Source organism: Cygnus atratus, unplaced genomic scaffold (genome assembly GCF_013377495.2).
Source record: "Cygnus atratus isolate AKBS03 ecotype Queensland, Australia unplaced genomic scaffold, CAtr_DNAZoo_HiC_assembly HiC_scaffold_54, whole genome shotgun sequence".
Lineage (NCBI taxonomy): Eukaryota > Metazoa > Chordata > Aves > Anseriformes > Anatidae > Cygnus > Cygnus atratus.
This window is the reverse complement of record NW_026110150.1, coordinates 89,085-115,724: the sequence shown is the minus strand read 5'-3', so window position 1 is coordinate 115,724 and position 26,640 is coordinate 89,085. Positions and strand designations below refer to the sequence as shown.

The window sequence follows — 26,640 nt, the reverse complement described above, 5'->3', positions numbered from 1 at the left end:
CATGGAAACTGTGCAAAGACTCGGCCATGGAATTCATCGAGGCTTATGTCAGTGGCACAGAAAAGGTAACGGCAACCGCTTGCATCGCAGCCGTGCTCCTGGCGCTGCCACGGCTCTGCTGCGGGGCTGCTGGAGGGCTGCTGGCTGGGCAGAGCTGTGGCCTCCGGGCGTCCCACACAGCTCCAGACCCCTCAAGGCTTTGGTCCTGCTGGCCGTGGGTGTCCCCCTAACGCTCTGTTTGTGTCTTTGTGGCTGCCAGGACAAGGAGGAGCAGAAGATGCTGTTCCTCAGCAAAATCTGCGCTCTGTGCAGAACTGTTACAGAGAAGGGCTTGTCGCTGGACTTGCATGCCTTCTGCTGCAAAAATAAGCTGGTGGAGAACATCATGGTGAGAGGATGTGCGGCGGGTTGGGGAAGGGGCAAGGCCCCCTGGCACCAGCCCCCTGGGAGGCCGGGACTGGGGCAGCGCTGGCTCTGCTGGTGCTGGGTGCCGGCGGCTGCAAGCTCTCATTCCTCTTGTGCTCTACAGGCGCTGCTGGAAAAGGAGCCCATGGACAGCTTGCACACAGAATTTCGGCAGAAGGCCATGGAGACTCTCACCGTCCTCAGGTGAATGCCCAGCCCCTGGTTGGGCCAGCACATCCCCAGGACAATGTCCTGGTGGCCCTGAAGCTGGCAGGGAGGCTGCCCATCCCTCCCGGGGATGCCTGGCCAAGGGAGGTCCGTGTCCTCCTTCATAAGCCTCAAGGCACTGCGTCCAACAGGCTCCTCTCTCTCTCTCCCTCAGCAACACCGTGCCGAGAGCACTGCATGGCAAAAAGGAGAGTCTCCGGAATGCGTGCTACAGGAGCGTGTTCTTTCTGCCTCCGGAGTCCAATGTGCCAGAGACAGAAAGAGCACTCTACACCAAGGTATGTGCTGGGTGAGGTACCGGCACCCCCAGTCCTGCTGAGCTGCTGCCTTGCTTCCCCGTGCTGAGAGAACTGGAGACCAATGCAGGGCCGGGGCCCAGATTTGCTTTCCCAGCCTCATCCCTTCTTCCCCTTCCCCTTCCCTGGCCTGATCCCGTGCTGCAGGAGGTCTGCACACAGCAGCTTTTAGCCCCAAAGTCACCCCTGGGCTCCAGAGGGGCTCAGAGCCAGCTCCTGGGGCTGAGAAGGGCCACAGAAATAATTCAGTGATCACCTGTCCTCCTTGCAGACTATGAATGCCATGGACCCCATGCTGGCGGCCTTCGTACGCAACTGTCCCCCCGCCAGCGTCAGCACAGAGTTGCAGAATATCTTGGAGGTTTGGCATTTGCAAAGAATTTCCAAAGAATCCTCTCAGGTCACATTTGCAGACCGCTGTCAGCCCAGCAACTTCTCTCCTTGCAGGTGCTGCTGGACTTTGCTGGCTCCAAAAACTCAGCTGTGCGTGAGAGAGCTGTGACGAGGATTGAGAGGCTGAGTGATTTCATCCTCTCGTATTTTGTGGCCAAGGTAAGGAACAAGGAACCCTCCACCCTTTCCTGCATCCCAGAACATCCTGCCTCTCAGGGGTGCCTGCGAGGCAAGCCTGGATGCATGTGAGGGCCTCAGCACCCTGAAGCAAGGGTCTTCGTCCCTCCTTTGCCCCTGCTCTTCCCTCCCCAGGCCCTGCTCTCTCAGGGGCCGGCTCTGCCTCCACTAAGCCCTTCGTCTCTCCTCCCTCCCTCCCCCAGATCTCAGACTACAATGAAAAATACAAGGACAGCCACGATGATCCCAGAGAGCTCTACATCCCCATCCTGGGCCAGCTGCTGGGACACCTCTTCATTGTCAGCTGTGGCACAGATTCCATCAGTTGCACAGCTTTGGATGCTCTTTTTCGCTTCTACGAAATCATCTCAGATGGAAGAGGTAAGAGAAGGTGTGGTGGGCAGCGTCCGTCTGCACACAGACATCTGCTGGTATGTCTGCTGCTTTTCCCCGAGTATTCTGAAGGATTGTTCTTTTGCTTGGTGGAGGCTGCCCACGGGAGTCTGCCAGGTTCCCTGACCTCCTCTGCTCCTCACAGCAGCTTCCCGCAGGACTCTGGCTATCGTTTTCCACAGAAGCTAAACGCTCACCTCATGTCCAGGAGCAGTTCTCTGCTGCTGTCCTTCTCAACCCTCCCCAGACCACCTACCACGCTGTTTTGAGGTCTTCCCCAGTCTAAGCCATCAATCGATTACCACTTCCCAAACCACATCTTCCCTGAGGAGTGGACAGCAGAGCCAGCCGTGCATCACCAGGGATGGTGTCGCCCTCCAGAATTCTCCTTGACTGTTTGCTCCCTGCCGTCTTGCAAGCAGATGTCAGGGAGCTTCCTGCACATCCTGACCCCGAGCAGAAGGGGTCTGTGACACGCTGCTACCCCCACGGCACCCAACGCCATTGCTTCTCCTCCTTCTGCATCATCCCTGAGGTCCCTCTTGCTCCCAGCAGCCGTCACCCTGTGCTCTACATCCCTGCCCACCACTCTCCTCACCATGGGTCTGAGCCTCCCTCCTCAACCATTCCTAGTGAAAGTGCTTTTCACCATTTGGCAAGCTTGTTGGCAAAGATGCTCTTCCCTACTGACTCTTCGGTGTTCCCCCCTGTTTAGAATGCTCACTGACAAAGGACATGGAAAATTATGCAGAGAGACGAAAGAAGTTGAAGGATACAGCATTTCCATTCACTGTAATGTCCGCTCCCTGTGATATTGCCAAGGTAATGAGCTCTGGCCTTGCTGGGAATCTTGTCCGCAGCATCAGCAGGCAACTCGTGTGAGCAAAGGGGTCCAGAACCGGTGGGGCTGGCACGGCCTCACTCGCCCTGGTGAGAGGGTTCCTCTTGTCCCCAAGCTGGGGCTATGCGAAGGCTGCTCCCCTGTGTCCCGGCAGCAGCTCCAGCCCTCCTGGCCACCAGCAAGCCCTGGTTACCTGCAGGGCCAGCACTCTGTCACCATACGCCCCATCCTCACTCCTTCCCCCTGAGGGCCCTCTCTCTGGAGCTGCCCTTGCTGCTCAGCTAAGCAGCACCCTTGGGACACTCAGTGCGGCATGTCTTCCTTCCCCTCCTCCTTCCCACAGGTTTTTGGAGGATACCTCTTCCCTTCTGAGAGGCTGGACGTCATCCTCACAGCCCTTGAAGCTTTACAAGACTCCAGCATCCATGACAAGCAGGGGGCCTGCAGCGTGCTGGAAGCAGCCTTGGAGGACCCTGACTACTGGCTGACAGATGTAAGTGGCCTGTGGCCATTGCCCTGCCCTTGAGCTCTTTCAGGCGTTGTTCCACCATCCCTCCCTCCCTCCTTGCCTCCCTCGCACACCGAGCTCTCTTGGGCTCCAGAAGCCACCTGAAGGCAGCAGGAGAGCAATGGAAGGGGCCAAAGTTTCAGTGGCAGCTGTGGAAATGGCTGCAGTCTGGTGGACACACCATTCCCACCTTGTCCCCCCAGGTGCCAATAATCATGGAATGCATCAGGAAAAACCTGGACAGCATCCACACGGCATCAGCGCGGCGCTGCCTGGACTCCCTGCTTCTCCAACTGACCAACCAGATGTCCAGGGAAGAAGTCAAGAACCTGCTGCAGTTCTCTCCGCCAAGTGACAGGTCCTGGCCTTAACATCCTTGAGGGCTTGTTCCACGTCGGGAGATGCACCTGGAGACGCTCTGGTTGCCAGAGCCATGGCAAACAGCAGGGCATCCCCAAGGAGCACAGCCCTCCATCCCACCAACATGTTCCAGCCCCACTGGGCCAGCCAGGGCTGCAGCAGCCCAGCTGTCCAAGGCAGCCCAGAGCACCCCTGCCCCCAGGGAACGCCAGCTCAGCCCCCTCCTGCTTGCCCAGGCTGGGCCCCCAGCACTCCCCAAGTCACAGGGGCCGCAGGACAGCCTGGGTCCTACGGGGCTGGCCCAGGCCGCGGCCCTGCGGCTGAGGCAGCCCCGCTGACAGAGTATTCTGGGCTTGCAGCACTGCCCTGGGCATGTGGGAGGTGGTCCTGGCCATGCCGCAGACCTTGGAGAAGGTTTTAAACATGCTGATGGAAGACTTGCCACTGTGCAACTGGTGCACGGCAGTGACAGAAGACACCTGCATCCGTCGCTTGGCTGTGAGTTCCCAGATGAAACCTTGCTCCCAGCAGGGCTGCGCGTGCCCCTTCAGGCACACAGGCACAGCCCTGTCCCCATCTACCCCCAACCTGCCAGCTCCCCCAGGACGTACGGACACATCGTCCCTGGGGCCGGCAGGGCCGGCAAGCCCCCGTAACCAGCCGCGCCTGGTGCCTCTTTGGTGCCAGCTCGCGCTGCTCCATCCCTGCCCAAAGGCGGGAGAAGAAGAGGCTGCAGGGAGCCCTGCAGGCCCTGCCAGGCTCTCCCTGCTCTTTCTTGCAGATGCTGGCCCAGAATCACATTTCTGAAGAGGAGTTTGGTAACCCAGTGCACCTCCTGAGTTACCTGAAGCACCCAAGCCCAGCGATGCGCTTGATGGTTCTCAAAGGGCTCTCCACCGTGTCAGAGAGCCCTGAGAAGGTGAGCGGGCCATCGTCAAGCAAAGCCATGTTGGCAGCCTGGGGCTTTGCTCTTCTGCCCTCCCGTCCCTCCCCGTTGCTCTCCCCGCATCCCTGTAGTGCGCCCGCGGCCACTGCTTGCAGGAGGCGATTGCCATGCCAGCTGCCAGGAAGCAAGGCAGGAGGCTGGTGCTCAGGAACCACAGCCCTTTGCCCAGGGTGGTCTCTCACGGCTTCACGGAAGGGAAACTGTGTCTTTCCTACAGGCAAGAAAAATTCAGGTCGTGCTGCCAGACATCCTGGAGGCCCTGCAGGACACCAACACAGACGTCGTGCTGAAGGCCCTGCTTGTGCTCAGCAATGTGATGGCTCATGTGGAGAGGAGAGGGGCCAGTCGCACGGCTCTGCAGCTGGCTGAGAAGCTCCTGCCACTCTTTGCCCATGTAAGTCTGCTGCGGGAGCCCGAGCCCTCAGCTGGGCCCCCTGTAATGAGGGCTGCCCTTCAGCCCGGCCCCGTGGGCAGCACTCAGGCAGGGCCTTCCCAGTCTCCTCGTCAGCCCAGCCGCTGGGGAGCTCTGCTTGGACATGGCTGGTGCGGCTGGTGGCGAAAGTGGGGTGGCTGGCGGGCAGCCTGTGATGGCAACCGACTGCGTTGCCTTTCACGGGCACCAGGCCTTGCAGCTGCCCCGGCAGGGCTGCTGAGCAGCTCCTCTGGGAAGGATCCAGCGCTGAAGTTCTGTGATCTCCCTTCGCATCAGCCACGCTAATGCCCCTGCTCCCATGGGCGGGCAGCAGCTGTTGCTGAAATTCATCCTGTCCTCCTCCCTGCCAGGAGTCCAGCCAGGTGCGCGAGCACTCCATCTGCCTCTTCCAAGCCGTGACGGAGGCTGTGCTGCGGCACAGGCAGAAGGAAATGAAGAGGACAGTGCACAGCAGCCTTCTCCCGCTCTACTTTCGGATGAGAGACCAGAGTGAGAGCGTAGCAAAGGTACAGATCTCAGAGCTGACCAGTTACGTGGGCAAGGGTGTGCCGACACCACAGGGATGCTCTGGGGGATCTCTGGCCGGCAGCGTGAGCTGCCTCCGATGGTGGCTGTCCCGTGTCCTTGCCCTGGCCATTGAACCCAGTGCACGCTGTCCCCCACCACAGCCTCCCATAACACGCTGGGAAAGGCTCGCAGCCCTGCCAAGAGGAGGGGACAGAGGGTCTCCTTCCCAAGGCTGTGGTGCCATGTCCAACCTCTGCTGCTCCACAGGCCTCTGGGGAAGCTCTCGTCGTCGCTGCAGAGTTTCTGCAACGCAAAGAACTCAAGCACTTGGCCCAGACAGAACAGACGTGGAAGATCGGGGAGTGCTTGGTAAGGACGACCCCACAGGCCCCAGCCCCAGCTGGGCAAACGTGCCCGGCCAGAGCCCGCTGCCTGCAGCTGCATCCTCGCTCCCTTCCTTCCAGCACAGAGCCCCAGGGGGCTCTTCTGCAGGCCCCTCTGCCCTCCCTGTCCCCAGGATGCTGGAGGAGACCCTGGGGAGGGTCTGCAAGCCCCGTGACCTTGTGTTCTCTCTCCAGCTGCAGCAGGGCAGAGACAGAGTAGACGAATACCTGCAGCAGAGCCAGCCCTACCTGCAGGACTCTCAGACCGTCTTGCGACTTGAGGCCGTCAGGTTCATTGGTGAGCCCAGCCCCTGGGTCCCTCTTTGGGCAGCCTTTGGCAGCCCCAGGCACTGCCCTGGCAGTGAGGCGCAGCCCTGTTGCCCCCAGAGCCCCCCGACTGGGCCCTCGCTCCAGCCCCCCTCGGGCAATGACCTTGCTGGGGTGCAGGAGGGGGCACAGCCTGGCTGGCCAGGCCAGGGGCTGCGCTGCTGGGAGCTGTGCTGGGGAGCGGGGGTCTGATGGGAGCTCTGTGTCTAGGGCTTGCTGCGCGCTACTCCAAGGACCAGAGCGAGGAGAAGCTGAATGAAATCGTCAGCGGTGAGTGAGGGCAGTGGTGTGTGTGCTAGGGCTGGGGGGACAGGGGCAGAGGCCCCCACGCCTTGCCCTGCTCCAGGGAAATGCTTCGGGGCGGAGGAGCAATGCAGGCATAGGAAGGAGGGAGAGGAGACGGGGTAGCCCGGCATGTCAGGGAATGCCCTCCCAGCCTGGAGTTGGGCAGTGCTGCTGAAAGGGTTGAGTGTGCCTGAGGAAGAGTCAGGAGAAAGGGCAGGAAGGCTGATAGAAGGTGGGAGCCTGTTGTAGAGCACCCAACCAGGACGAAGAGGGAGATGAAACAGCCTACAAGCAGCTAGGAGCAGTGTCATGATTGCGAGCCCTTGCTCTCGTGGGGAAGCACAATAGGGAGAGGAAGGAGTCCAGGAGATTCCTGGAGTGTGTGAATCCTCCCAGGGGATGGAGGTCGGTGGTGGGGGATCCAGCTTGTGAAGGTGCCCGACTTGACCTGTGGTGCGCAGATGGGGAAGGACTTCTGGGTGCATTTGGGACATTGCTGAGCAGCAGCTTTCAACTGATTCATTTGTCCCTCCTGCTCCTCCTGGCCTGGGGAAGAGTCGAGTGGGGCTGGCATGGTCTGCAGGGGATGCCTGGGGATCTCTGCAAGGAGTGGGTTTTCATCTCTGCTCTTCTTTCTTTGGCAGTCCTCCGGTCTTCAGGGAATGACCCAGAACCCATGGTCAGTTGCCTGGCAGTTCAGACCATCATGATCCTGGCGTCAAGGCGTAACAGAACGTCAGGACGGAGATTTCGACTGCTGTGGTGCTGCTAGCCATGCAGCACTCCTCAAATCATCAATATATATCTTAATAGAACTGGGTTCTTGTCTCATTATTCCAGCAGCTCCTTCAAAGTGACTCGGTGCCATGACGCTGAGCTAACTTGGAGGCCACCAAGGACGTCTTTTCCCTGGGCCCGGTGACTGCTTGGTGCGTACTCAATGGAAGAGTCACAGAACCGCTGCGGTTGGAAAAGGCCCTTCAGCTCAAGTCCAACCGTCAGCTAACACTACCAAGCCCACCACAAAAGCACGGCCCTTAGCACCAAGTCCACACATTTCTTTAATAGCTCCAGGCCACATTTGGAAGAGGCTTCCAGGCTTCTGGGTTTGTCCTGAGCAGCCCCTTTTGTTACTGTGGTGCTAGCAGGGAGGCCAGCTGTGACCCAGGGCTGCACATTGCCTGCTGCTGCCTGCAGCCACAGGGATGTCACTGTAGAGACAACAGGAGTGTCACCAACAGACATGAGATCTGAGGGCTTCTCCAGATACAAGAATCACAGTGTGGAAGCCGAAAGAGAGCAGCAGTGAAAAGGCCACGTCCTGCTGGTCACTAGTGGTGTCCCCCAGGGCTCGGTACTGGGGCCGGTCCTCTTTAATATCTTTATCGATGATCTGGATGAGGGCGTCCAGTGCACCCTCAGTAAGTTTGCAGATGACACCAAGCTAAGTGCGTGTGTCGATCTGCTCGAGGGCAGGAAGGCTCTGCAGGAGGATCTGGATAGGCTGGAGCGATGGGCTGAGGTCAACTGTATGAAGTTCAACAAGGGCCAAGTGCTGGGTCCTGCACCTGGGGCGCAACAACCCCAAGCAGAGCTACAGGCTGGGAGATGAGTGGCTGGAAAGCTGCCTGGCCGAGAAGGACCTGGGAGTATTGGTTGATAGTCGGCTGAATATGAGCCAGCAGTGTGCTCAGGTGGCCAAGAAGGCCAACAGCATCCTGGCCTGTATAAGAAGCAGTGTGGCCAGCAGGTCTAGGGAAGTGATTGTGCCCCTGTACTCGGCTCTGGTGAGGCCGCACCTTGAGTACTGTGTTCAGTTTTGGGCCCCTCGCTACAGGAAGGACATGGACGTGCTTGAGCGAGTCCAGAGAAGGGCGACCAAGCTGGTGAGGGGTCTGGAGAACAAGTCTTATGAGGAGCGGCTGAGGGAGCTGGGCTTGTTCAGCCTGGAGAAGAAGAGGCTCAGGGGCAACCTTATCGCTCTCTACAGTTACCTTAAAGGAGGCTGTAGAGAGGTGGGGGTTGGTCTGTTCTCCCACGTGCCTGGTGACAGGACGAGGGGGAATGGGCGAAAGTTGCGACAGGGGAGTTTTAGGTTGGATGTTAGGAAGTACTTCTTTACCGAAAGGGTTATTAAGCACTGGAACGGGCTGCCCAGGGAGGTGGTGGAGTCACCATCCCTGGAGGTCTTTAAAAGACGTTTAGATGTAGAGCTTAGCGATGTGGTTTAGTGGAGTACTTAGTGTTAGGTCGGAGGTTGGACACGATGATCTTGAGGTCTCTTCCAACCTAGGAATCTGTGTCTGTGTCTGTGTGTCTGTGTCTGCTGCTGGCCATGGCCATGGCTCCAGGGAAGCAGCAGCCCCGACCCAAAGGCAGCAGAGAGGCAGAGCCCAGCGGGCAGTAAGGGGGAGCCCCGAGGGCCACCGGGGCTGCTCCTCCATGTGGCAGCCGGGCTCTTGGACCTGAGCCCCTCCTGCATGCTGGAGCTGCTCCCCCAGCTCCAGAGGAGATGGGAAGAGATGGCAGCTGAGACCAGTGAAGTTCTGATGCTTTCTTTCTTTTCGTTATCTATACTGGAAGCTTCGTTCTAAAGGAAAATGAAATAATGAGGGGAAAAAAAAGAATAATTAGTAGAAAGGAGAAGGAGAAGAAAAAGGAGAAGAAGAAGAAGAAGAAGGAGAAGAAGAAGGAGAAGAAGAAGAAGAAGAAGAAGAAGAAGAAGAAGAAGAAGAAGAAGTAGAAGAAGAAGAAGAAGGAGAAGAAAAAGAAGAAGAAGAAGAAGAAGGAGAAGAAGAAGGAGAAGAAGAAGAAGAAGAAGTAGAAGAAGAAGAAGAAGTAGAAGAAGAAGGAGAAGGAGAAGTAGAAGAAGAAGAAGAAGGAGAAGAAAAAGAAGAAGAAGAAGGAGAAGAAAAAGAAGAAGAAGAAGTAGAAGAAGAAGGAGAAGAAGGAGAAGAAGAAGAAGAAGAAGAAGAAGAAGGAGAAGGAGAAGAAGAAGAAGAAGAAGTAGAAGAAGTAGAAGGAGAAGAAGAAATCAAATCATAGTACCTGGGAAATAATAATAAAGAAAAATAAGTACAGGAAATCGTCCAACATGATTTTCAGATAACCTGTGATCCCTGTTAGGACTTTATATAGTCAAATTAATGATAATAAGAAGCATTTATCCAAAGAGATTCTTCACTGCATCCTTGAGTTCCTGGTTCCTCATGCTATATATGAGGGGGTTCAGTGCTGGAGGCACCACCAAGTACAGAAATGTCACTACCATATTCGGTGCTGGGGAGGGAATGTAGGGGGGCTTCAGGTAAACACAGATGCCAGTGCTGAGAAATAGAAGGCCAATGAGCAGGTGAGGGAGGCACGTGGAAAAGGCTTTGTGCCATCCCTGCTCAGAGGGGATCCTCAGCACAGCCCTGAAGATCTCCACATTAGGACAGCACAATGAAAACAAAGCAACCAAAGGCTAAAGCACCAATAACCACAAGAAGTCCAATTTTCCTGAGATAAGTGCTGGAGCAGGAGAGCCTGAGGATCTGGGGGATTTCACAGAAGAACCGGTCCACAGCATTGCCTTGGCAGAGGGGCAGGGAAAATGTACTGGCCGTGTGCAGGACAGCATAGAGAAAGCCACTGCCCCAGGCAGCTGCTGCCATCTGGGCACAAGCTCTGCTGCCCAGGAGGCTCCCGTAGTGCAGGGGCTTGCAGATGGCAACGTAGCGGTCGTAGGCCATGACGGTGAGAAGAGAAATATCTGCTCCAGCCAAATACATGTTATAAATGACTGAGTCCCAAACAGGATTGCAATCAAAGTTTACAATTTATTAAACGAATAGAGGCAAGGAAACAGCGCTGGGTGCGCCGGGAGTCTCTGCTCCACCAAGACGCACACCTGTTACGTAAGGCGGCTGGTTTTTATGCTCCTACGCTAATACATATTCATTACTACTTCTAGAAGAGGCAGGGTTATTATAATTGGTTTCCGGAATCCGAAACCCTCCCAGGGGCGCCTGCGTATCAGTCTCTGGTGGTCTCTCGGGGGTCGCTTGGGCTGAAGGCTCGCAGTCTTCCTCCCAGGCTTTGTCCTTGAGTCGTCCTTCCGCTCCCCCTTCCTCCTTATTTGGTAGCCTCTGGGCCGGATGTCAGAGACTGGCGCCACATCCCGTGCAATAGTCAGCAGTTTTCTCTAAAAACCCCCTTTGTTCTCTTATCACCTAGACTCGGGCCTCAATGTTAACCCTTCAAATCCCTTAGTGACACGAATTGCTGGACCATTCCTTACATGCTGGACTGGGAGCTCCCTTCTTAGCTGCCCATGGCTCAGCAAACAGTAACTGGCCTTGACTGGCCTGGGAGTGTCCCAGTGGGTCTGATGGCAAATGGCATCCTGGAGAGGAATCTGGAGCTGCTCTGTGCCTGGGCCAGGCCTCTTGTGCTGGCCTGGGGAGCGGGGCTGGCCCTGCGCGGCACAGGCACTCTGTGCTGGGGATCTCCCAGGCAAGAGACCAGGGCTCCTGCAGCTTCACGGGCCTCCATCTCCTGAGCTGTGGCTGGCCCCAGCCCGGGGGCTGCTGGGGAGGCCCAGAGCTGCCTTTGTCCCAGCAGCTGCGGTGCCTTGCGAGGGGCTGGGGCTGTGGTGGCCGTGCCCAGAGCCCTGCAGCGGCCTGCGGTGGGCACTGCCCTGGGGCCAGCGCAGCCTGGGCTGCTGGGCTGGGCTGGGCTGGGCTGGGCTGGGCTGGGCTGGGGAGAGGGCAGGGAGGTGGGGAGAGGTGGGCAGGGGCTGGGCTGGGCTGGGCTGGGCAGTGCCCAGCAGAGGGCAACGGCAGCGTCAGGGAGCGGTGGGAGCATGCAGGGGAGGGCTCCCAGCAGGGCTTGGTGCTGCAGAGCCAGGGCTGGGGAAGGGAGCCCAGAGCTGCAGGGGCAGGGGAGAGGAGGCCGCTCTGGGCCCTTGCTGGCCTGGGCAGAGCAGGAAGGGGGCCCAGGGCATTCGTCCCCTCACCGCAGCCTGCCAGGACCTGCAAGGCGCTCATGGAGCATCCAGGGCCAGGCTCTGCCCCGTGGCCACGAGCCCTGCCTGCCCTCCTCCTGCCACGCTGCGTGCGCTGCCTGCAGCAGAGGTGACCCCCAGCCAGCCCCTGCATGGGGCTCTGCCACCCGCTTCGCCCCAGCCCTCTCCAGCGCCCTCCTTGCTGCTCTCTGATGCACGCCAGGACCTCCCAGTGCGTGCTGGCCAGCACGTCTGCTGAGGGCCAGTGCGGCTGCTGCAGGGGCAGGGAGCTCAGCATGGCCCTTGCAGCCCCCTGGCCTGCGCCTGCCTCTCCCCTTGCCCTCGGCCCCGGCCTTGTCTCTGCTGGCAGGAGCGCTCTTGGCATGCGCTTCCTGGCCTCCCCTCGCCTGCGCACAGCTGCTGCCCACTCAGGCTGCTGGCACAAACGTGCCCTCACAAGCAGCACCACCCCTTGGGCTGCTTCTCCTGGCCCCTCCCACCCCACTGCCTTGACTCCTTGTCTCTGCTGGGCCCCACCTTCCACACCCAAACGCGTCCCTTGGCTGTCAGCTCCCTCTCTCCTGCCCCATAGGTGACAGAGCCAGGGTGGGACGGGTTACTTTATGTGATGTAGTTCTTGTGTAATTTGCGTTGGTGATGGCACAAAGGGACAGTTCCTTCCCCAGTGATCAACATCCTTCTTCGTTCTAGGTCACAACTCAACGTCCTTCACTCAGCTTCAAGTTTTTTTCTTTGTCTTGTGGATGAACTGGATTAGGTCTCCTTGATTAGTCTGAGGCACAATGCAATGCTTTTTGCCTTCTACCACTACAGCACAGTATGTAGGACTCTCCCGTACTCTGTGCATTGACCTGACGGGTCGTTTCACATTATTTACTTTCATATCCCTGTTGGAAGGGGATGATTCACAAACTGGGGTAAGCTGATGGGTTCTGCCTCAGCCCTTTGAAGTGTCCTGCTCTTGAGTCTTTCAGCCTGAGATTGCCACAGATGACCCGTGATGGTAAATGGATGTTCAGCTGCTAACTAGGAATAAGGGAGAGTATATTGGGTTTTCCAGTGGCCATTTCAACATTAGGTGAGTCCCAAGAACCCACTGAACAAGGGTGTTGTCTTTGAAGGGGTTTCATGTGTTGGGCTGGGCTGGGGTTATTGGGACAAAGACCACTGCTGGCAGTGGACATGCTCTGGTATCTCCACCTGGCTCCATATGCATCCTCCAGAGGGCTCTGGTCTCTTGCATGTCCTGCTTGCTTTTTGTCTTGACAGCAAAGCTCTGCCTGAATACCCAGTAATTTCTTTAGTACTTAGGTAAAAGAGCAACTACTCATCACCTCAAATGTTTCAATCCTTTTTATAAAACATTACACACAAAGTGTAATTTCTATCATGAAGAAATGTGAATTTTCAGGATGTATATTCATCGCTGGAGAAGAAATTCTGAAGTTCACCTGTACTTGCATTGTCATCGCTTTGTCTATCATGGTGTGCTCCCTCATCTTCCAGGCACATCCACAAGTTTTGGTTAAACAGACCCTGCTGAATGTCCCCTTTCCAGCTGCCTGTCTGGACCTACGCACTTCCCGTGGTTCTCCTGGTTTGCCCTCCCCTTACTCTTTGATCATTAGACTGCTCTCACAGACCCAGTTGCTGCTTTGAGCTTCAGGTAGAAGCAGCCCAGCTGGTCCATCTATCAGCAGCCTGTCTAATTGTTTCCTTACCAAGATCCTCATCATTTCTCATTGAATTCGTATGATATGGATTAATAATAACACTATCATTTTTAATTTCCTATCTATCAGTATAAAATACTTCTACAGTCATTCTTTTGTGAAGGTAAACTTCACAGGAGGCATACACGATGAGCTTGCTTTGTTTTCTGGATAATTGCAGCATGTTTTCACGTTCTTTGGCTGGAAATAGGAAAAACCCTTCTGCACCTGAGTGCAGCCAGGTCTCTAAGGAAAGCAGGTGGGAGCTGGTGCAAAGGAGCTGTAACATCCAGCTGCAGACTTTGGTGCAGAAGTGTGGTGGAAGGAAAAGTGATGCAAGCACCAAGCAGACAATGGGAGAAATGTCAGGGCTGGGGTGGGGAGGAGCAAGGTTGTCCATGCGGTGTCAGATCTCAAGAGTCTGCTTTTCCTATCTATGCAATTCCCCAAAGGAGACACCCTGGACCAATATCAATTAGTGAATTGAAATGCTCCAAACCGAAATTAAACTAAACGCATCCTTTAAGATGAGAAAAAAATTTATTAGGTGCTCTTTGAAATCTTCCTCCTTAACTACACCATGAAAGCTCTCCAATTAGCTGTACAAGTCTTGAAGTCTTGAACAAAACTACGTAAGAAGCGTTAGGAGTTTCTTCATTTTAATGAGTTCCATGGTGTATTTTGGTGCTGAATTTATGAAGCTCAGGTACTGAGAGGAGAATGATGCAACCAATTGAGAAAGTAAAGTCAGAAGAAAAAGTTGAAGTGACTTGGAGTATTAACGGGCCCCACTGAGGGCCGTTACTAAGAGAGTCTCCCCAAGAACTTGTTAGAGCAGATAATTGGAGGCCATGATTACAGATAGTCAAAGGCACTGTGATGAGAAATGTTTTGATGAAGCAGAAGGGGCAAGGCCCAATACCAGCTACTGGAGGGGAGATCCTACACACCCATGTCTGGTTCAGGGCTTTTCCTGGGGTCTGTGGGATGTGGTGGGCAGTGTGATGCCACAAGAAGAACACTGGAGCTGGAACTGGAGTGGCTGCAGGAGCTGGAACGGCTGCAGGAGCTGGAGTGGCTGCAGGGTCTGTCACTAGGTTGATAGTAGCATCAATTGCAGCTCGATAGGCGTAGGCCAGACCCCAGCACACTACAGTGATTTGTGTCACTTTGGAACTGCCAGAGTCATGACACCCTTTTTTCAAGCATTCTACCAGTTTTTTGGGATTTTGCAGTTCAGGGGTGAATGTCCAAAACACTGGAGGTGCCCACTGCTCTAGAAACCTGCCCATATCCTCCCACACTCCCTGCCACTCAAAACTATCCCGCCTCAAGACAGATCTCTGGATGAGATTCCTAAGTAGTTGTTTAACCTTAAACAAAACCTGAAGCGCATTCAGGAGACATAACAACAAGAACATGGTGGTCTGAGTATCCCAAGGATATTCAACATCTTGGAGAACTATCGTAACTAGCTCAGAGGATAAGAGGGTGGTGAAGGAGAAAGGGAGAGTGAACAAATAGGAAAAAATATCTTCCCCTGTCCCCTCCACAGATTGGCTCCCTGACGAAAAAAGGCAATAGGTGTAATTGCTAATAGTTTCTGAGATATGGTTTCCAAAGTATAGAGTCGACGACAGTCCTGGGTACAAATACCAGGTTAGAGTCGTGACCAGAAATTTCATCATATCATAAGCCATTGTTACAACACACAGTACCATACCGATCTTAAACCAGGGCCCGGAAAGGATAAACAGCGTGACAGGGAGCACATACAGAAAGTAACGTGCTATAAAACTCAATTTGGAAAACAGGCACAGCAGACTCGAGATTAAAGCAATCAACATTGTGACTAGCAACTATTAAGCAGGTCTAATACTTATACCAATTTTAGTTTAACACACTCTGGTCAGATCTGTCGTTATGTCAACCCTTCGTGCCCCACATTGAGCGCCAAAAAGGACTGTTGTGGTTTAACCCGGTTGGCAGCTAAACACCACACAGCCGTTCGCTCACCCTCCCCACTCCCTCTCCGGGATGGGGGAGAGAAACGGGAAAGTGAAGCCTGTGAGTTGAGATAAAGACAGTTTATTAAGACAGGAAAATAATTAATAATAATAATAATAATAATGATAATGATAATAGTACTACTACTACTACTGTGTACGAAACAAGTGATGCACAATGCAATTGCTCACCACCTGCTGACCGATGCCCAGCCTATCCCTGAGCAGCCGGCCCCCCACCCTGGCTAGCCACCCCTATATATTGTTCAGCATGACGTCAGATGGTATGGAATACCCCTTTGGCCAGTTTGGGTCAGCTGTCCTGGGTCTGTCCCCTCTCGGCTCGTGCTGCACCCCTAGCCTGCCCGCTGGCAGGACAGAGCGAGAAGCTGAAAAGTCCTTGGCTTGGTGTAAGCACTGCTCTGCAACAATTAAAACATCAGCATGTTATCAGCGCTCTTCTCATCCTAATCCAAAACATAGCACCCTACCAGCTACTAGGAGGAAAATTAACTCTGTCCTAACTGAAACCAGGACAACATAGGCAAAAATAATCTGAGAGGCTGCAGCCACATGGGAAGTGGTGATCGGCGGCCATCTTGGCCATAGCAATCACAAAGCGGTTGAGTTTAAAATCATTGGTGATAGGAGGAAAACTGCCACAAAACCTGCTTTTGGCAGGGGGGTTGGACTCGATGATCTCTTGAGGTCCCCTCCAATTCTGTGAATTCTGGACACGGGGAGGGCAGACTTCAGGCTGCTCAGGGAACTAGTTAGGAAGGTCCCCTGAGAAGCTGCTTTGGAAGGTATCGGGGTCCATCTTTTTAAGCACCACCTCCTAAGAGCACAGGAGCAGGCGATTCCAAAATGTCGGAAGTGAAGCAGGCGGGGCAGAAGGCCAGCTTGGCTGAGCAGGGATCTTCTTCTAGAGCTTAAGAGGAAAAAGCTTCCAGTGTGGCCACTGGAAGCGAGGTCGGGTGACATGGCAGGGCTACAGAGGTGCTGTTCGCCTCTGTCGGGAGAAAATTTGTGCGGCCAAAGCTCAGAGGTGAAGCTGGCTAGTACTGTGGGTGACAACACAGACATATATATATATATATATGTACTGAATATGTTAACAGCAAAAGGAGGACCGGAGGAAACATTGGTCCGTTACTTGATGAGAATGGTCACCTCACAAGCAGGGACATAGGCGAAGCAGAGACATTTAATGCCTTTTTCGCCTCTGTCTTCAGGAGCAGTGATGGGCTCTGGGACCCAAGGGGCCCAGAGTTGGAGGGCCGCGACTGCAATAACAAAAGCCTCCCAGCCAAACCCACACTGGATGCATATGAGTCTACGGGGCCTGAGGGGATTCATCCCAGGGTTCTCAGAGGGCCGACTAATCCTCATCACGTTCTACAACTTCCTCGCGAAGGGGAGCGGAGAGGCAGGTGACCTATTCACTGTAAACACCAGTGATAGGACCCGCGGGAATGGTGTTAAGCTGAGGCGGGGGAAGTTTAGGCTGGACATCAGGAAGAGGTTCTTCACCGAGAGGGTGGTCGCACACTGGAACAGGCTCCCCAGGGACGTAGTCAGTGCACCAAGCCTGTCTGAATTTAAGAAGCGATTGGACTGTGCACTTAGTCACATGGTCTAAACTTTGCGCAGACCTGTGTGGTGCCAAGAGTTGGACTAGATGATCCTTATGGGTCCCTTCCAACTCGGGATATTCTATGAGTCTATGATTCTGTGATTCTATGATAAAGTCCTTGTGAGACCTCTCTCAATTATTTTTCAATGGTCTTGGGAGCCCAGAGAGGTCCAAGTTGACTGTAGGCTGGCAATCATTGTGACAGCTTTCAAGAAGGGCAAGAAGCGCCTGATAATTACAGACCTGCCAGTCTCTCTTCAGAGCCTAGTAAAAATATGGAGAAAACTGTTTGGGCGTTACTGAAAAACACCTGAAAGACAACACAGTCATTGGTCACAGCCCACCAAGGTTCATGAGGGGAAAGTCCTGTTTAACAAACTTAATTTCCTTTTACGACAACATCACCCATCTAGTTGACCAAGGGAAGGCAGGTTTTGGATTTCCATCAAGTTTTCAATGCTGTTTCTCTCAGTATCCTTCTGGACAAAATGTCTGTTGTACAGCTAGATAAATACATGCTGTTTAGGGTGAAAAATTGGCTGATGGGTTGGGCTCAAAGGGTTATAGAAAGGGGGTTGCATCAGGCTGTTGACCAGTCCCTAGTGGGGTTCCCCAGGGTTCCATTGTAGGGCCAGCACAAGAGGCTGCAGAGCAGCCCTGCAGAAAGGGATCTGGGGGTTTTGGTCGACAGCAAGTTGAATACGAGTCAGAATTCAGCCTGGAGGAGACTGAGGGGAGGCCTCCTGGCGGCCTGCAGCTCCCTCACGAGGGGAGCGGAGGGGCAGGTGCTGAGCTCTGCTCTCTGGGGACAGTGACAGGACCCGAGAGAACGGCATGGAGCTGGGACAGGGGAGGCTGAGGCTGGGTGATAGGAAAAGGTTCTTCACTGAGAGGGTGGTCGGGCACTGGGACAGGCTCCCCCGGGCAGTGGGCATGGCTCCAAGCCTGCTGGAAGTCAAGAAGCGTTTGGACAACGCTCTAACATTCTCCGATATTGGGCGGTTCTGTGTGGAGCCTGGTGTTTGACTCAATGATCCTTGTGGGTCTGTGTGGGAAAGGAATTTGCAGGTGGCTTTGCGCTATTTCACACGTCCCTGAATTAGAGATAATGAAGAAATAAGCAGTTAGAAACAAAAACTCGAGCAAGGTGGAGATAAATTAACTTGGCTACAGCGTCAAAGATGAGCTTTGCGCAGAGGCCAATTGCTGGCTGGCTTGAGGCGCACGTCTCGGGGCGCCTTCTGTTCAAGAGCCATCAGGAGACCGTGTCTTTCATCCCTTCAGGTCTGCCCCTTTCCAACTCAGGATATTCTATGATTCTAAGTGTGGCGCCCAGCATTTGGCCTTGAATGCCACGCAGCTGGATGCGGCCCGTCGATCCAGCCTGTCCAGATCCCTCTGCAGAGCCTTCCTGCCCTCAAGCTGGATCAACCCTCCTGCCCAGCTTGGTGTCGCCCGTGAACTTACAGCGCCCGGACGCCTGGGACCCACCCAGCCCAGGCGCGTGTCACAATGGGACCCTATGTGACATCCCTTGGTGACACCCCAGGGGTCCGCCTTATAAGAGTGCAGCCGTGGCTCGGACCCTCAGTGTCGGTGCACGGCAGTGACGGACAGGGCAGGAGCACAGGGCCTTCGAGGAGTCCCTGAGCACAGCCCACGTCCCACAATGCCGCAACCGTCCGCCCGCAGGAGCCGCCGTTTTATCCTGAAGGGCCGTGTTCCCAAGCCAAAGACTCATACTGATTCCAATGAGGAGGGAGGCATCCCCCCCAAGAAGCCCAGGCTGGCCTGGCAGGAGACCTGGTCTTCTGAGGGCAGCAACCGGCCAGCAGAGGACAGCTTGCTGGCAGAGGGCAGCAGCCCGGCAGAGGGCAGCAGCCCGGTAGTGGACAGCAAGGAGGAGTCGCAGCCGCTGGATCCCAGTGAGTCAGGGCCACGGGGATGGGGTGGGGAGGGTTGGGGACCGCGAGACCCCTGCTTGACTCCAGGACTCCTTTCCTGGCTAAACCGGCGGGTGGGCCCGACGGGGCTGAGCTTCCTCCACAGCACCACAGAATCCCAGGACGCTTTGGGCTGGGGGGAACGCCAGCGATCACGACGCCTCCCCCCAGCCCAGGCTGCCCAAAGCCCACCCAGCCTGGCCGTGAGCAGCGCCAGGGAGGGGGCACCGCAGCCTGCGCCAGGGCCTCACCGCCCTGGGCGTGAAGGATAGAAATCCCTCCGTGACCGAAAGAAACCTGCCCTCTTTTAGGTTATAGCCGTCACCCCTTGTCCTGTCGCTGCACTCCCTGATGAAGATCCCCCCCAGCTTTCCTGGAGGCCCCTTTGGGCACTGGGAGGCCACAGCGAGGTCCCCCCGCAGCCTTCTCCAGGCTCCACAAGCCCAGCTCCCTCAGCCTCTCTTCCCAGCAGAGCTGCTGCAGCCTCTGGGCATCCTCGCGGCCTCCCCACGTCCTTCTGGGGCTGGGGCCCTTCCTCTCCTCACTCCTCCATTCAGCCCCTCTCTGCAGCACTCTTTGCTTTCCTCCTTTCCAGATAAGGCATGGAAACTGTGCAAAGACTCGGCCATGGAATTCATCGAGGCTTATGTCAGCGGCACAGAAAAGGTAACGGCAACCGCTTGCATCGCAGCCGTGCTCCTGGCGCTGCCACGGCTCTGCTGCGGGGCTGCTGGAGGGCTGCTGGCTGGGCAGAGCCGTGCCCTCTGGGCGTTCCACACAGCTCCAGACCCCTCAAGGCTTTGGTCCTGCTGGCTGTGGGTGTCCCCCTAACGCTCTGTTTGTGTCTTTGTGGCTGCCAGGACAAGGAGGAGCAGAAGATGCTGTTCCTCAGCAAAATCTGCGCTCTGTGCAGAACTGTTACAGAGAAGGGCTTGTCGCTGGACTTGCATGCCTTCTGCTGCAAAAATAAGGTGGTGGAGAACATCATGGTGAGAGGATGTGCGGCGGGTTGGGGAAGCGGCAAAGCCCTCAGGCACCAGCCCCCTGGGAGGCTGGGGCAGTGCTGGCGGCTGCAAGCTCTCATTCCTCTTGTGCTCTACAGGCGCTGCTGGAAAAGGAGCCCATGGACAGCTTGCACACAGAATTTCGGCAGAAGGCCATGGAGACTCTCACCGTCCTCAGGTGAATGCCCAGCCCCTGGTTGGGCCAGCACATCCCCAGGGCAATGTCCTGGTGGCCCTGAAGCTGGCAGGGAGGCTGCCCATCCCTCCCGGGGATGCTTGGCCAAGGGAGGTCCATGTCCTCCTTCATAAGCCTCGAGGCACTGCGTCCAACAGGCTCCTCTCTCTCTCTCCCTCAGCAACACCGTGCCGAGAGCACTGCATGGCAAAAAGGAGAGTCTCCGGAACGCGTGCTACAGGAGCGTCTTCTTTCTGCCTCCGGAGTCCAATGTGCCAGAGACAGAAAGAGCACTCTACACCAAGGTATGTGCTGGGTGAGGTACCGGCACCCCCAGTCCTGCTGAGCTGCTGCCTTGCTTCCCCAGTGCTGAGACAACTGGAGACCAATGCAGGGCCGGGGCCCAGATTTGCTTTCCCAGCCTCATCCCTTCTTCCCCTTCCCCTTCCCTGGCCTGATCCCGTGCTGCAGGAGGTCTGCACAGCAGCAGCTTTTAGCCCCAAAGTCACCCCTGGGCTCCAGAGGGGCTCAGAGCCAGCTCCTGGGGCTGAGAAGGGCCACAGAAATAATTCAGTGATCACCTGTCCTCCTTGCAGACTATGAATGCCATGGACCCCATGCTGGCGGCCTTCGTACGCAACTGTCCCCCCGCCAGCGTCAGCACAGAGTTGCAGAATATCTTGGAGGTTTGGCATTTGCAAAGAATTTCCAAAGAATCCTCTCAGGTCACATTTGCAGACCGCTGTCAGCCCAGCAACTTCTCTCCTTGCAGGTGCTGCTGGACTTTGCTGGTTCCAAAAACTCAGCTGTGCGTGAGAGAGCTGTGACGAGGATTGAGAGGCTGAGTGATTTCATCCTCTGGTATTTTGTGGCCAAGGTAAGGAACAAGGAACCCTCCACCCTTTCCTGCATCCCAGAACATCCTGCCTCTCAGGGGTGCCTGCGAGGCAAGCCTGGATGCATGTGAGCGCCTCAGCACCCTGAAGCAAGGGTCTTCGTCCCTCCTTTGCCCCTGCTCTTCCCTCCCCAGGCCCTGCTCTCTCAGGGGCCGGCTCTGCCTCCACTAAGCCCTTCATCTCTCCTCCCTCCCTCCCCCAGATCTCAGACTACAATGAAAAATACAAGGACAGCCACGATGATCCCAGAAAGCTCTACATCCCCATCCTGGGCCAGCTGCTGGGACACCTCTTCATTGTCAGCTGTGGCACAGATTCCATCAGTTGCACAGCTTTGGATGCTCTTTTTCGCTTCTACAAAATCATCTCAGATGGAAGAGGTAAGAGAAGGTGTGGTGGGCAGCGTCCGTCTGCACACAGACATCTGCTGGTATGTCTGCTGCTTTTCCCCGAGTATTCTGAAGGATTGTTCTTTTGCTTGGTGGAGGCTGCCCACGGAAGTCTGCCAGGTTCCCTGACCTCCTCTGCTCCTCACAGCAGCTTCCCGCAGGACTCTGGCTATCGTTTTCCACAGAAGCTAAACGCTCACCTCATGTCCAGGAGCAGTTCTCTGCTGCTGTCCTTCTCAACCCTCCCCAGATCACCTACCACTCTGCTTTGAGGTCTTCCCCAGTCTAAGCCATCAATCGATTACCACTTCCCAAACCACATCTTCCCTGAGGAGTGGACAGCAGAGCCAGCGGTGCATCACCAGGGATGGTGTCGCCCTCCAGAATTCTCCTTGACTGTTTGCTCCCTGCCGTCTTGCAAGCAGATGTCAGGGAGCTTCCTGCACATCCTGACCCCGAGCAGAAGGGGTACTGTGACACGCTGCTACCCCCACGGCACCCAACGCCATTGCTTCTCCTCCTTCTGCATCATCCCTGAGGTCCCTCTTGCTCCCAGCAGCCGTCACCCTGTGCTCTACATCCCTGCCCACCACTCTCCTCACCATGGGTCTGAGCCTCCCTCCTCAACCATTCCTAGTGAAAGTGCTTTTCACCATTTGGCAAGCTTGTTGGCAAAGATGCTCTTCCCTACTGACTCTTCGGTGTTCCCCTCTGTTTAGAATGCTCGCTGACAAAGGACATGGAAAATTATGCAGAGACACACAAGAATTTGAAGGATGCAACATTTCCATTGATTATAATGTCCTTTCCCTGTGAGATTGCTGAGGTAATGAGTTCTGGCCTTGCTGGGAATCTTGTCCGTAGCATCAGCAGGCAACTCGTGTGAGCAAAGGGGTCCAGAACCGGTGGGGCTGGCACGGCCTCACTCGCCCTGGTGAGAGGGTTCCTCTTGTCCCCAAGCTGGGGCTATGCGAAGGCTGCTCCCCTGTGTCCCGGCAGCAGCTCCAGCCCTCCTGGCCACCAGCAAGCCCTGGTTACCTGCAGGGCCAGCACTCTGTCGCCATACGCCCCATCCTCACTCCTTCCCCCTGAGGGCCCTCTCTCTGGAGCTGCCCTTGCTGCTCAGCTAAGCAGCACCCTTGGGACACTCAGTGCGGCATGTCTTCCTTCCCCTCCTCCTTCCCACAGGTTTTTGGAGGATACCTCTTCCCTTCTGAGAGGCTGGACGTCATCCTCACAGCCCTTGAAGCTTTACAAGACTCCAGCATCCATGACAAGCAGGGGGCCTGCAGCGTGCTGGACACAGCCTTGGAGGACCCTGACTACTGGCTGACAGATGTAAGTGGCCTGTGGCCATTGCCCTGCCCTTGAGCTCTTTCAGGCGTTGTTCCACCATCCCTCCCTCCCTCCTTGCCTCCCTCGCACACCGAGCTCTCTTGGGCTCCAGAAGCCACCTGAAGCCAGCAGGGAGCAATGGAAGGGGCCAAAGTTTCAGTGGCAGCTGTGGAAATGGCTGCAGTCTGGTGGACACACCATTCCCACCTTGTCCCCCCAGGTGCCAATAATCATGGAATGCATCAGGAAAAACCTGGACAGCATCCACACGGCATCAGCGCGGCGCTGCCTGGACTCCCTGCTTCTCCAGCTGACCAACCAGATGTCCAGGGAAGAAAGTCAAGAACCTGCTGCAGTTCTCTCCGCCAAGTGACAGGTCCTGGCCTTAACATCCTTGAGGGCTTGTTCCACGTCGGGAGATGCACCTGGAGACGCTCTGGTTGCCAGAGCCATGGCAAACAGCAGGGCATCCCCAAGGAGCACAGCCCTCCATCCCACCAACATGTTCCAGCCCCACTGGGCCAACCAGGGCTGCAGCAGCCCCCCTGCCCCCAGGGAACACCAGCTCAGCCCCCTCCTGCTTGCCCAGGCTGGGCCCCCAGCGCTCCCCAAGTCACAGGGGCCGCAGGACAGCCTGGGTCCTATGGGGCTGGCCCAGGCCGCGGCCCTGCGGCTGAGGCAGCCCCACTGACAGAGTATTCTGGGCTTGCAGCACTGCCCTGGGCATGTGGGAGGTGGTCCTGGCCATGCCGCAGACCTTGGAGAAGGTTTTAAACGTGCTGATGGAAATCTTGCCACTGTGCAACTGGTGCACGGCAGTGACAGAAGACACCTGCATCCGTCGCTTGGCTGTGAGTTCCCAGATGAAACCTTGCTCCCAGCAGGGCTGCGCGTGCCCCTTCAGGCACACAGGCACAGCCCTGTCCCCATCTACCCCCAACCTGCCAGCTCCCCCAGGACGTACGGACACATCGTCCCTGGGGCCGGCAGGGCCGGCAAGCCCCCGTAACCAGCCGCGCCTGGTGCCTCTTTGGTGCCAGCTCGCGCTGCTCCATCCCTGCCCAAAGGCGGGAGAAGAAGAGGCTGCAGGGAGCCCTGCAGGCCCTGCCAGGCTCTCCCTGCTCTTTCTTGCAGATGCTGGCCCAGAATCACATTTCTGAAGAGGAGTTTGGTAACCCAGTGCACCTCCTGAGTTACCTGAAGCACCCAAGCCCAGCGATGCGCTTGATGGTTCTCAAAGGGCTCTCCACCGTGTCAGAGAGCCCTGAGAAGGTGAGCGGGCCATCGTCAAGCAAAGCCATGTTGGCAGCCTGGGGCTTTGCTCTTCTGCCCTCCCGTCCCTCCCCGTTGCTCTCCCCGCATCCCTGTAGTGCGCCCGCGGCCACTGCTTGCAGGAGGCGATTGCCATGCCAGCTGCCAGGAAGCAAGGCAGGAGGCTGGTGCTCAGGAACCACAGCCCTTTGCCCAGGGTGGTCTCTCACGGCTTCACGGAAGGGAAACTGTGTCTTTCCTACAGGCAAGAAAAATTCAGGTCGTGCTGCCAGACATCCTGGAGGCCCTGCAGGACACCAACACAGACGTCGTGCTGAAGGCCCTGCTTGTGCTGAGAAATGTGATGGCTCATGTGGAGAGGAGAGAGGCCAGTCGCACGGCTCTGCAGCTGGCTGAGAAGCTCCTGCCACTCTTTGCCCATGTAAGTCTGCTGCGGGAGCCCGAGCCCTCAGCTGGGCCCCCTGTAATGAGGGCTGCCCTTCAGCCCGGCCCCGTGGGCAGCACTCAGGCAGGGCCTTCCCAGTCTCCTCGTCAGCCCAGCCGCTGGGGAGCTCTGCTTGGACATGGCTGGTGCGGCTGGTGGCGAAAGTGGGGTGGCTGGCGGGCAGCCTGTGATGGCAACCGACTGCGTTGCCTTTCACGGGCACCAGGCCTTGCAGCTGCCCCGGCAGGGCTGCTGAGCAGCTCCTCTGGGAAGGATCCAGCGCTGAAGCATCTCACAGTTCTGTGATCTCCCTTCGCATCAGCCACGCTAATGCCCCTGCTCCCCATGGGCGGGCAGCAGCTGTTGCCGAAATTCATCCTGTCCTCCTCCCTGCCAGGAGTCCAGCCAGGTGCGCGAGCACTCCATCTGCCTCTTCCAAGCCGTGACAGAGGCTGTGCTGCGGCACAGGCAGAAGGAAATGAAGAGGACAGTGCACAGCAGCCTTCTCCCGCTCTACTTTCGGATGAGAGACCAGAGTGAGAGCGTAGCAAAGGTACAGATCTCAGAGCTGACCAGTTACGTGGGCAAGGGTGTGCCGACACCACAGGGATGCTCTGGGGGATCTCTGGCCGGCAGCGTGAGCTGCCTCCGATGGTGGCTGTCCCGTGTCCTTGCCCTGGCCATTGAACCCAGTGCACGCTGTCCCCCACCACAGCCTCCCATAACACGCTGGGAAAGGCTCGCAGCCCTGCCAAGAGGAGGGGACAGAGGGTCTCCTTCCCAAGGCTGTGGTGCCATGTCCCAACCTCTGCTGCTCCACAGGCCTCTGGGGAAGCTCTCGTCGTCGCTGCAAGAGTTTCTGCGACTCAAAGAAGCTCAAGCACTTGGCCCAGACAGAACAGACGTGGAAGATCGGGGAGTGCTTGGTAAGGACGACCCCACAGGCCCCAGCCCCAGCTGGGCAAACGTGCCCGGCCAGAGCCCGCTGCCTGCAGCTGCATCCTCGCTCCCTTCCTTCCAGCACAGAGCCCCAGGGGGCTCTTCTGCAGGCCCCTCTGCCCTCCCTGTCCCCAGGATGCTGGAGGAGACCCTGGGGAGGGTCTGCAAGCCCCGTGACCTTGTGTTCTCTCTCCAGCTGCAGCAGGGCAGAGACAGAGTAGACGAATACCTGCAGCAGAGCCAGCCCTACCTGCAGGACTCTCAGACCGTCTTGCGACTTGAGGCCGTCAGGTTCATTGGTGAGCCCAGCCCCTGGGTCCCTCTTTGGGCAGCCTTTGGCAGCCCCAGGCACTGCCCTGGCAGTGAGGCGCAGCCCTGTTGCCCCCAGAGCCCCCCGACTGGGCCCTCGCTCCAGCCCCCCTCGGGCAATGACCTTGCTGGGGTGCAGGAGGGGGCACAGCCTGGCTGGCCAGGCCAGGGGCTGCGCTGCTGGGAGCGTGCTGGGGAGCGGGGGTCTGATGGGAGCTCTGTGTCTAGGGCTTGCTGCGCGCTACTCCAAGGACCAGAGCGAGGAGAAGCTGAATGAAATCGTCAGCGGTGAGTGAGGGCAGTGGTGTGTGTGCTAGGGCGGGGGGGACAGGGGCAGAGGCCCCCACGCCTTGCCCTGTTCCAGGGAAATGCTTCGGGGCGGAGGAGCAATGCAGGCATAGGAAGGAGGGAGAGGAGATGGGGTAGCCCGGCATGTCAGGGAATGCCCTCCCAGCCTGGAGTTGGGCAGTGCTGCTGAAAGGGTTGAGTGTGCCTGAGGAAGAGTCAGGAGAAAGGGCAGGAAGGCTGATAGAAGGTGGGAGCCTGTTGTAGAGCACCCAACCAGGACGAAGAGGGAGATGAAACAGCCTACAAGCAGCTAGGAGCAGTGTCATGATTGCGAGCCCTTGCTCTCGTGGGGAAGCACAATAGGGAGAGGAAGGAGTCCAGGAGATTCCTGGAGTGTGTGAATCCTCCCAGGGGATGGAGGTCGGTGGTGGGGGATCCAGCTTGTGAAGGTGCCCGACTTGACCTGTGGTGCGCAGATGGGGAAGGACTTCTGGGTGCATTTGGGACATTGCTGAGCAGCAGCTTTCAACTGATTCATTTGTCCCTCCTGCTCCTCCTGGCCTGGGGAAGAGTCGAGTGGGGCTGGCATGGTCTGCAGGGGATGCCTGGGGATCTCTGCAAGGAGTGGGTTTTCATCTCTGCTCTTCTTTCTTTGGCAGTCCTCCGGTCTTCAGGGAATGACCCAGAACCCATGGTCAGTTGCCTGGCAGTTCAGACCATCATGATCCTGGCGTCAAGGCGTAACAGAACGTCAGGACGGAGATTTCGACTGCTGTGGTGCTGCTAGCCATGCAGCACTCCTCAAATCATCAATATATATCT

At 56.7% G+C, this 26,640-nt stretch overlaps 1 protein-coding gene across 1 annotated transcript; it reads left to right on the top strand.

Annotated features, from left to right (window-relative positions):
• On the top strand, nucleotides 1–26,640 carry LOC118261161 (uncharacterized). Its single transcript, XM_050716936.1, has 18 exons — nucleotides 1–65; nucleotides 260–388; nucleotides 530–609; nucleotides 788–911; nucleotides 1,201–1,290; nucleotides 1,377–1,481; nucleotides 1,703–1,880; nucleotides 2,608–2,714; nucleotides 3,077–3,226; nucleotides 3,445–3,599; nucleotides 3,961–4,099; nucleotides 4,383–4,520; nucleotides 4,765–4,941; nucleotides 5,331–5,486; nucleotides 5,755–5,856; nucleotides 6,066–6,168; nucleotides 25,759–25,818; nucleotides 26,478–26,640. The coding sequence occupies exons 1-18, from the start codon at nucleotides 27–29 to the stop codon at nucleotides 26,603–26,605; spliced, it is 2,160 nt and encodes a 719-aa protein (XP_050572893.1). The 5' UTR covers nucleotides 1–26; the 3' UTR covers nucleotides 26,606–26,640.